The 11,669-nt window shown below is 38.3% G+C and overlaps 1 protein-coding gene across 1 annotated transcript; it reads right to left on the reverse strand.

Moving 5' to 3' along the window:
- Positions 1-6,081: 6,081 nt before the first annotated feature.
- Positions 6,082-7,608, reverse strand: mc1r (melanocortin 1 receptor). The gene has a single exon (XM_041049441.1). It carries the CDS (start codon positions 7,183-7,185, stop codon positions 6,208-6,210), a length of 978 nt encoding a protein of 325 aa, XP_040905375.1. The 5' UTR covers positions 7,186-7,608; the 3' UTR covers positions 6,082-6,207.
- Between the last annotated feature and the right edge of the window lie 4,061 nt (positions 7,609-11,669).

Here is an 11,669-nt window from a genome sequence, read left to right on the forward strand (position 1 = left end):
TAGTTTAAATGGAAGTGATGATTCATGCCATTATTTTGAAAATAGACTACGTTCGGTCGTTTTATCTGTCAATAGAATAGTAGATACCTTGCAAGTAACCTCAGAGATTAAAAAGAATCACATTCAAAGTGTTGGCTACAAGTCATGGTAGGACTTTTCCTCCCTTTTAATGCTCTGCAGCCAGTTCCCGTGACATCTAATAATAATCACTGATTGAATTAGAGATTACACTGGTAATAAACGTGGAAATTTCAAATAACACTATTCATGGTATTCAGAAGTGTTTTGCGAGTTCAAGCTTTCAAGAGGACAGGTGTTAGGAAACAATGGTGCTTTGTAAGATAGAACATCACACACATCAACTCAGTTCAGCAAATGCTGTATGGTTTATGGAGAGGCCATGAAATTACACAACCTTGTCATATTGTGTGCCATTCTCCATCGCCAGTGTAAACCCACTGTAAACTGAGATAAACTGCTAATCGATAACTCATTGTAGGCAATGTTTTCATATTAGGTCTGGTATACAGTATAGCTCTGTGAGTTTGATGTTTACGGAATGGCAAGTACAAAGCCATGGTTTGTGTGAACTACAACAACCAGGGATGGATGTGTGGTATGGATGCCTTCATTACCTTTGTTCTAACACAAAGGTTTTGCAAATGAAAATACTTTAAAATATATCACCATCATCTCAGTGGAATATGAGTAAATAAGGAAGTTTTGAAGTTGCGGGAGATTTCATGGAAATTAAGTTTAATGCATACATATCCTCATTAGCAGCTGACAGTATTTAGTAACTGGTGGGTTTTCACAGGAAACAAGTTTTGACCACCAATGTAAATGCATATTTAATTAAAAAAAGAAAAAGAAAAAATACTGACAAACATACTGTTCAAAAGATTGGCAGTTCTGAGACGTTGCGATCATGTGGGGTTCACAATGGAGCTTATTTAGAGCATTACATAGAGTATAATGAAGGGAGGAGTGATAGTAAGTGAAGAGATTTTTTTTTTCTGTTGAAAGATGGCAGCAGCCAAAAACATACCATAACATCAGGTCTAAAACATAACAGAAACTACTGCACATGTAGAGTTACATATCACCAACTGAAACTTCTCCGTATTTCTTTTCTCCATATTTAATGAACAAAAAAGCCTTTGCTCATGAGAGAGATACTGTGGAGGGACACTGCGTTCTCATGAAAAAATATATCTTCTGTTCAGTGATGTTTTCTGTCATGAAATTCTGTGTTTGACAGAAGCATGTGACCCACTTCAGACACAACATAAATGTCACGTTGTATCACTTTTAACACATCAAGAATAACAACAACAGCTATAACAACAACAGCAACGATAATAATCATTTTGGCTTTTATTTAAGTGATAAAGCAAGTTCATTTGCTACAGATTGGTTGCAGTGTGTGACGATTTACTTGGCTTGATTTATAGATAAGGAAAAAATGAATACTTCTGAATAAATCTGTGCAAACACACTTACCTCAGACACTATTTACTGTTTGCATCTGTAAGTTTTGTCATCAATTTGTCTTTGCATCAATTCAAAGTTACATAATTTGATAAATCTAGGTCATCAAATGAAGTGCCATCTGACAACAGCGTCACATCTCAAACTCAGGCTTATATACTCAGGAGAGACAACTCTCAGCTTTAAGTTGTCCCAAAGTAACACCCAGTCAGAATCATGTTCACATGTCAGCCATGGAAAATTAGAATAAAACTGGGTGTGGTCTTAAGACCAGGCTGACCCACCATAACCTGTAGGGTTATGTTTACAGAAAACCTTAGAAAATTTGGCAATGGGTTCCCTCAAAACAACATCCCTTTCCAGTGTAATACACACAGGTCTGTCCAGATGCCAAGTTGTTTTTTTGAGTGGTTGCCTTGTCCTCTTCTACCCTCAAGCTGAATGTGTTACAGTGAACTTGAATATGAAAACAAAAGCAACTGGGCTTCTACACTTCACTGTCTGTCTAAGATGGCTCCCATATAATTTCTCTTGAGGCTAAAAAAAAAAAGATAAGAAAATAACAAAAACACAAGAGGATAATGAGGGTCTATAAACAATGTAAGCTAATGTTATGAGCACCAGTTGTTTTCTTGAATGAGATATTTAAATTAAAATCATGGCATAATGGATTGATAAGCATCTAGATTAAAGAAGATTAGAAACAGTCCAAACAATAAAGAACAAAAACATTTTTTGTTTTCATAGTCACAAGATATCAGGCATTCTAAAAAACAGCCACTGTCACTCTTGGCCTTTTTTAATTTATTTTTTCATTTCAGTACTCAGTATTTTTAATTATTTGTCTGGCCACATTAATGCCTGGAGACATTTTTGTATTTGTATCACAATAAATCTTAGTTTGTTTATATATTCTATTTGTGTTCATCCCTGAGGGTCAGAGCCTTGGTTTCTGGCCATATAGATAACTCTGAATCATTATAGCTTGTGTGTGTTTCTTGTTTGGACAGCAGCTGTTGAGATTTGTATTTGCTGTGAACAGAGCTGCTTTGTGCAGCTAAATGAAAGAAGAAGTCATAACCCTAACTGTAAACACGTTGCTTCCTGCAAATTATATACACTTTGGTTGTCATTTTGTACCAATCAGTGATAATTACTATCAAGTGGCATGTCCATGACATGTCTGTGACTGCTTCTTTATGTACTATATCTATGATGTTGTGTAGATAGATAGATAGCTGAATAAATTGTCCCAAATGCAAGTGATAAAATTATGCTAATAAAACATACGTACCATTGCAATCAGCACAAAAATTAAATGATAAAGTGGGCTGATCAATAATCCAAAAGACATTAGCAAGAATAAAACTTATAGTAAAATATTAATGATAACATATCCAGGAAATGCAAATATACACTTTTATTTAAGCTTTGCTACTTCACTCTTGAACTACTAAAACTACAAGATGAAATTTAATCATTCACAAATATGCTTTTGTGGATGAAATAAATATAGGTTAGTAATTTATGGAATGATTGAAAACTCAACATTTTTAGTTTCTTCCTTGAGGACAGGATGACAAGTTGACAACTGCAGAAATGCAGACCTACAGATCCAGATACTGAATAAAAACATACAATATGTACATCAATAAACAGCATTAAATAAAAATATAGAGTATATACATCAGAAACAGCATCAATCAAAAATACAATGTGCAATTTAAGAAAGGTTGGAGTGCAGTAACTGTGCAAAATGACAGTGTACGCAGTTATTTACAGCACAGCAACTGAACTTGATCATGAGTTTAAAAATGGAGCATTTCAGAAATGTCTCCATTGTGTTGTATATCAATGGCCCTTCTGTCTGCTGAGAGAAAATGTTGTAAATTCCTTTTTATGAAACAGGAAAAAAGAGTTCATCTTGCATGTAAATATGTTTAAGTTTAATGGCATGTAGTTAAGTTTGTGTGAAATGAATTGAGGCCTTCACATCTGAAACCATGAAGAGCAGCCATAATTTGATAACCTGTGTACCAGTCTCTTTGGCACCACTGACGCATCCCATGATGCCAACTCACAGCTGCTTCTGATAGAAATTCTTATCATGTTAGCGTGCACATGGATGAACATGACTTTGGTTTGGATAGTTGGTCTCAAAATGCTTAAAACAATCTGCTAACCAAGCATAGTATGTAATAACTATGCATATTAAATTATGGAAAATATATTGGAGGAGTGAACAATAATAATGCTGCTGTTGTTATTCATTTACCACAAGCTTTTCTGGTGTTGGCCCCTTTATTTGAGACAAATAGATAAAACATAAACAACTTCAAGGATTACATATAACACCTGCTCCTTATATACAATAACTGTACAGCACACTCTTGTTTCACTTTTTTTCAAGTTAATATCGGATGAAGACTGCAGTGCTTTTTTTTTTTTTAGTTCTGCCAACAGCATTTACAATATGTGTTGAATCAAGTTCTCTTTAGGTGACATACTGAGGCACTGAGTACCTTGTGTCTCATTACTTTTTATTTAACAGATACCAGACAACCATACTGTGCCTCTCTAACAACTCCCATCTGAAAGAAAAAAAAAATATGGTATGGTATTAAAACAAAAGTACCAGTACAAATACTACAAAAAGAAAAGAAAATGTAAATGAGTTGTTATTCACAATCAACAGGAATATTACACTGAAAAATATCAAAGACTGAGTTCATTAACCACAGGGGGGACTATGTAAATTATATATTACTCAGCACTAAACTCTGGCAAGCATTATTCAAGGACTGCAGTGTACAAAGGTCTACATTATTGTCAGTATTATCATGCACATTTCAGACTGATGGTTTCCATCATTTCACCAGTAAATTCAATCATTATTTCTGTCTTGGCAGACAGCCTGATCACGGGACCTATGAGTCTATTTCCCTTCATTTGGAAATTACTGTCTGTGAAACCGGCCCAAAGCTCTTGCACTGTGTGGTGAGTATAAAAAAAAAATATTCACTTCATGGCTTAAATACAGATTTATGACCGCATTTCAGTTTTCCTAAAGGAAAACCGACCAGTTGAGAATCTAAAATGTTGGTCCTATTTGCAACGAATCCATAGGATCAATAAAAATGCGACAGTCCATTGGTTAAACAAAGTTATTAAAAAGAAAAAGAATAAAATTGCATGCTTCTTAATTTCCATAGCTATATGTTGCATCCTATAGTACAGTTCAGGAAAATGTCTTGGTTGTCTCAAGGCTGTGATTTGACGGTTCCGATTAAAATGTCGTTTTTTGGGGTTTTTTTTTCGTTTTTTCTTTTTTGTCTATATTTTACAAATACTTCTCTTCGGGCCTTCAGGCCCAATGTCTCACTTGTTTGACCTACATAACTGAAATCGAGCTCCATCTCTTTCAGAAACCGCCCCCGTTTGCACATCTCAGCGAACCACACAAACCTCCAGAAATATAACTTTGATATGCCTTCTTTCATAAACCCTCTTATGCCTTGGGCCTCAGGCCTACCACCAGGCGAGGTCGTTCATGTGATTTTGCATCTTTTTTTTTTCTTCTTCAGTCATCCGGACATTTATTTTTGGGAGAGTAATTCCCACACAAGACTGTAACAAGCCTTTTGAAGCTCAATCACGCCATTTAAGGCTAACTACAAAGCTTTCCTTTTATATTCCATCTATTTCTTGCTCTTTTTGCAGCAACTTACATAAATAATCGTTGTTAATTTATTCCTAAATGAAATAATTTGAGTTTTAGCAGAAGTCATTTGAACATAATTGTCAATACGTTTAATGCTTCTGTTTTTCGGATTATGCCACGAGCAAATATGGCACTTATTTTAAAACTGTAGGAAATGGACAGACTCCGGACATGAAAATAATAAAACACTAGACCTCAAGTGGTAACTACATCTCTATAACACACCACATTGTCTTTGAAGCCTTGCTTGTTAAAAACCTGTTTTGTCAAGTGCTGAGTTTGACTTTAAATATAAGCTCAATAATAAATAAATTCTACTTTTGGCCTAATGCAGATACTTTTTTTTCAGGTAAGTTTGAAATGGAAATAAACCAGTAATAAGCACATTCGGTTTTAATTCTTTGAAGGAAGAAAATCACCTCAGATATATGATATATAATATAAAATATTTCCAGTGGAGGTTTTCAGTTTCTTTTCTTGATTTCTTAAAAAAAAGCGTCAATAACTTTTAAAAGCAGTTAAGAAACATCACAAATTTGGACCAATAAAGGAGGCATTTTATCTACAAGACAATCAACTTTGATTAACAGGGAAAGACTTTTTTAACAAAAATGAAATGCTGATCAGTTACTATAATTTAGTCCAGTGGCCTACGGACCCTTTTAACTAAGACAGTCTCAAAACTAAGAATTTATCTAAGTTATGAGAGCCATTACATGTCTGGATGTTTCACAGTGCATGAACCTGAGCCAGGGGCGGTGGCACTCAATAAATAAACCCGCAAATTAAACTGAAACCATGCTTGGGAGAAATCGTCAAATCCACAGTGACATGTACAGAAGTCTTAATCACAGTGTCGCACATGGACGTGATCAAACATGCAATAGTCACGGCTTCCTTCAGCTTCTGATACAATGCACATTCAGGAAGTAGAGATGGCCGACCATGTGACCCGATTTACTCTCGTTTTCTCCCTGAATGCAGGATACGTGATGTCACACGCCGAAGCACCAAGAACACAGGACCAACTCCTGCAGGGTTTTACGCAGCTCCTGGCTCCGGTAGGCGTAGATGAGCGGGTCGATGAGCGAGTTACAGATGATGAGGATAAGGAAAAGGTTAAAGTTTCGGAAGAAACAGTTGCAGAAGGGGCTGGTGGGGCAGGTGAGGATGAGGATGAGGTGGAGGAAGAAAGGGCCCCAGCATAAAATGAAGACCCCGAGCAGGATGGTGAGGGTAATCGCTCCTTTCATGCTTGTGGACTGGCGCCTGCTTTTGTGGAAAGCCATGATGCGCCTGGAATGCACGTGCGCCAAGAGGAACATGTGCAGATACAACACGGCGTTAAACACCAGCGTGGTGCAGAAGAAGGTCACGAGGCACACGATGACAGCGTTGTCGGTGTGGTACACGATGAAGAGGATGCTGGAGGTGATGCTGGCCAGCCAAACCACCACGATGATGGTGATGGCGCGCTGCGTGGTCATGATGCTGTGATAGCGCAGCGCGTAAAAGATGGTGATGTAGCGGTCCGCGGCGATGGTGCACAGAAAGGAGAGCGAGGACACCACGGAGCTGCAGATCATCACGTCGATGACGTTGTCCAGGTGGCGCAACATACCTGGGTGCACGTCCAGCAGGCCATGCTCGTGGAGAAGCATGAACATGGTCTCCACCACGTTGCTGACACTGACGAGCATGTCGGACACAGCCAAGCAGCAGATGAAGTAGTACATGGGCGAATGCAAGTTGCGGTTCTTGATGATGGCCAGAACCACCAGGATGTTCTCCACCAGGCTGATGAGCCCTAGCGCCAGGAAGAGCTCCTGAGGGATACGGACCTGTACGCAGCCCAGAGAGTGTCGCTCACCACCGGTAGAGTTTGTTTCGTTCTCCTCCATAAAATCATTTAGTGGGTTGAGCTCCTCGTGGAGGATGTAGGGGACGTGCTGCGACCTGTTGGTCCTTTCCATGTCTGACTTCTGTGTGATGACTGACTGATTGTACAGGCGGTAATAGCTCTTTCTGCAGCTCAATGTCAAACTGAGTTAAGAAGTTTTATCACTTTCTACTGTACTTCAGCATCAGCTCTTGCAGTCACACCTTTCCCCACGTTTCCCAGCTGGGAAAAAAAAAAATCAAGCAACTCGTCCGAACAACTGTTCAGTTGTTGTACACATCAACACTTTGACTTAAATATCCACAAAGCACAGTTCAATAAAATGTTGTTACTATTCATTTCAGCCACTGAATAAATAAACACTCGGCTTCTGAGTGGATAGTCAAATTAACGCACCGCAGCAGTCTGGAGAGCTGGCGCATTGGTCCGTGTGAAAAGCGCGTCTCCTCGCCTTAAATCTTCTTTTCTATGGATGCAACTTGTCCAACACAGAGATCCATAACATGTCCTTCTCCATTAAAACGCTGTGCTCACGACTGATGTTTCCTTCAGTGTCATAGTGTACCCGACCCGCCCATCCGCAAAACTCCTCGCATCACTTAAGACTACTCTAACCAACATGGAAACAGTCAACAAAGTGTCTTTGGTTATCTCGGGAATTGGAGACTGTGACTTGCTTGAACATTTCTCAAAGTGATGCTGGATTCTGGAAGACTTGAGGCGACTCCTCCTCTCACGCAAATGTCAGCTGGGCTGCGGTCCTGTCTCAGAAGCATAATGTCTGAGCGCTGCAGTTTTGAAAAAAAAAAAAAAAGAAGAAGAAGAAGAAGAAGAAGAAGAAGAGGAAAGCAGGTCGGAAGTGCTTTTGTTACACCGTTGTTGTCTGTTTTGTTTTGTTATCTTTCTTTTTTCTTTTCGCCTTTTACCTGACACATTCATTCGGCTGACAGAAACAATTTTTAGTTATAATAAAAACAGTAATAGCTTCTCCCTCTCAGAAGACACTTCTATGCAGCATGTGCTGCAATGTCACCACTTCACCTGTCACTTCATTGTTTTCCATTGCTTACCAACACGCGGTAAACCTTTTGTCTGAGCGTGACCTTTAAAAAGAACTTTCTTTAGAAATCTTCAATATGCAGTTACAATCCTGTTGAAACTAATCTAGACGTATATTAAAGAGTAGGTTAACACTGACCACTGAAAAGGCTTCTGGCTGCTGTAACTGATACCTCTACCTCTCTGCCTGCAGAGAAATTCCATCCTAAGGCAATTTCAGTTGAAGGCAATGGAGGACAAAATCCACCGACCTAGTTCTGTTGAAAAATGGCTTTAGCTGAAGCTAATGTGAAGTTCCTGCTGTCTGAATCAGACAAATAAAGTGGCCATATTCCAAAATCAGAATCCGTTTAGAACAAGATTCCCTCATGGTCTGTCAATGGACAGTGTTTACTTCCTGAGCCACAGCAGAGGGACACTAACAGAATTCTGTGCTGAAAAAAATAGACAGTAATTTTGGAAGACACTCACTTCAGTTACCATAGTGAGACTGCTTATGCCTCATATTACTTTTATCTTCTCTGGTTTTTTTTGGGGTTTTTTTTTTAAGTTTGGAAGGCATTTCTGCACAGTATTGTGCATGTGTCCCCTGACACTGAAAATGTGAACAGGAGAAACTAATTCAGCAAATGAAAATACTTTCAATGCATGATGGGTAATGCAATCCCAGGTTCAAGTTTGACTCCTCAGGTTTCTTGATTCTACAAGCCCTTCTGCTTTTTGCAGATTGCTTGATTTAAACAGCTGTAATAGACCTGAGAAGTCATTTGTGTCAGATTCTGCTGTAAATATTATTGTTGTTGACACTTCAGTCCCTCAGTCATGCAAAAATTAAAGTCATAAAAACAAGAAACTCTTGTGACTTGAAAGGAACTCCTCAGCTGAATAAATCTGTGACAACATGTAGTGATACTGACCTACAGAAGCGATATATGTATAACAATCCACAGTTTTCCATTTGAGGTGCACTGCAGCCATTGTTGAATGACTGGTACACAGAATAGGCTAATTTGGGTATACAGTGTAACAGGGTATCAAAAACTGCCTTGCACCACAATCCACACAACCCCCACAACTTTCACACACAGCTCCTTCTGAAGCTCTCATCTGAAAGCCTTTACTGCATTTACTGCCGATGGATCACATGAAAAGTTCTCACAACCTCAACCATAGCTCCAGGTGGACTAGGAACAATGACATCATTTTACCATCAAGCACAGTCACACACATCATGTGGCTCACTGAGTCAAAAGGTTAGTGTATAGACAGCTACAGTTTGTGTAGAGGGTGATTTGTTAAGTGTCTCCAGAGTTTATGTCCTCAATGTGACTGAGAAGCCTTAAGGTGGACTCTTGTTTGATATTTTGTATTTTTAATGGAAAAACTAGTGTTTGAATTGAGGCTAAAAAAAAAAAAAGATGAAAAGAAATACATAAAAAGAGGGGCATAGGGGCTCCAACTGGGATTCTTATGTGACACGACTTTTTTGTCTTGAGTGGTTTGACTGGAAAATGAAACATGCACATCATGAGACAGATTCTTCCTTCTGCCAGGCAAGAGCCATATAAGGGCTTTGCAATCTGTCAGGCATCTTAGCTTCCTATTCCAGGCATAACTATGGGGAAAAAACAGCAACACAAGAGTAAACACTTGGAGAATGGTGAAAAATAAGTGATGTAGGATAGCAATTATAAATATTTTGCTGATGTGCTGCCATAAGTACATTTATAGCCTCATGTTTTAAGTGCAGTGACTCGGCCATCATTGAGTGAGGCCATGCGTAGATGACTGAGAGCTCTCTGCCATACTTTTGCACTGGATTTAAGTTATGAGTTGATGGACAGCAGCAGGCAACTGGAAACATTCCAGCCAATTCTCTGCACTGCTTTCTTGGGTGGAGTAAACCACAAATAATTAAGTATTGGCAAGTCAACTCAAACTGAAATGTGAGAATCTGTGCCAAACACAGTAAGAGTGAGGGAGCATGACAGAGGAGGAAAACAGGAGACATCCTGCAGTCATGATAGGACGTAAAAAAACACAGGCCGGAGGCCCAAGAAAACCTGAAATGATTATGTGACACATGTCAGAAATATAACCATTTAACAAAAGTGTTTCTGTTTGGATGAGACCGAAGAACAGATTCCCAGCACTGTGACAGTCTGGATTTAGTAAATGCTCAAATTAGCAGGAGACAAGACTAAAATTCAGCCACATTTATGAAAAATGAAATCTCAAATAATCATGAAGGCTACAGAATGAGGTATGTCAACTGAGGTCCCCATCACCTCAGTTGGCATACCTCATTCTGTAGCCTTTTTTTTTTTTTTAAATAAAAGAGCTTCATGTATATTGACTTTTTACTTGATTTTCATTGTCTACTTTGAACACCCCCATTTTTCCAGTTCTTACTGAAATTTGAGTTGTTCGAGTTTACTGAATAACCGTAGATGGTACAAAGGTCTGCCCATTGTGTAAAAAAAAGTTCAGGTCACCAAAAACTGAAGAATCACTGGGATTAAGCAATTGGTTGACTTACATCTTTACCACAGCAAAGGAAGTAACCTAAAGCACCAACAGGTACCCCAACTTTTGTTACCGACTTACAAGTGCGACACATTTGTGGGAGCTTCTGCAACAATGTTGGGATGAACTTTCTGAACAACAAATTATTTGATTTTTTTTAGAAAAAAAAAACCATTATATGTTTTATTTTTTAATTTCAGAGTACACTGGCATTACACTTCCACTTCCAGTAACAACTGGAAAAATGGAGGTGTTCTAAAACTCTGACAGGTGGTGTGTGTGTGTGTGTGTGTGTTTAAATATATATAAATTTTCTATGATATACAGGAAGGAGCATGTTTTACTGAATACTGTTGCAAAAACATATCAGATTAAAAATGCATGATTGGCTCCAAATGAAACCATTAAATCTTTCCATTTTCAACTAAAACAACACATGTTCAATATTATTAATTAGCCTTCAAATTCATATCGCCAGTGTTAAGCAACTGTGGGTCAACATGGACTTCGATAATCTGAACTGATTTCCCTGTGATGCATTTTAAGACAAGAGCTTATTGGCTTAAGTCAGTGAGTATAATATAATTTCTTTCTTATTCTGTGGAAAAAAGTGTTCTGTTAAATCACTGTCAAGCAAAATTTTGAATTTGTGAAACAAAACGTCCACATAAAAACTGTTTAAACTTTGTTCTTTCATAAAGCAGTCCACTGTTTGTAAACATGAACAACTCTCCAAAAGCCAGAAACTAGAGAAAGAAGAGTAGTGCCCATTTGCCCCAGTTCCAACATCTCTGGTCATTGTGAGTTGAGCAGCACTCAACTCACAATGACCAGACCGTTGAATTAATTAGAAACAACACTGTCAATTTTAGTGACATGACAGGTTCATCTAACCAGTCTGTTTTCTGACTGGAAAAAGGTTTCCTGTGTTGACAACTTACTGGACTGCACCCTTTATTATCAATGCCACCA

Source organism: Toxotes jaculatrix, chromosome 1 (genome assembly GCF_017976425.1).
Source record: "Toxotes jaculatrix isolate fToxJac2 chromosome 1, fToxJac2.pri, whole genome shotgun sequence".
NCBI lineage: Eukaryota > Metazoa > Chordata > Actinopteri > Toxotidae > Toxotes > Toxotes jaculatrix.

Excerpts from the sequence above, each read along its gene's own strand:
- mc1r (XM_041049441.1), bottom strand. The coding sequence starts at position 7,185 with ATGGAAAGGACCAACAGGTCGCAGCACGTCCCCTACATCCTCCACGAG.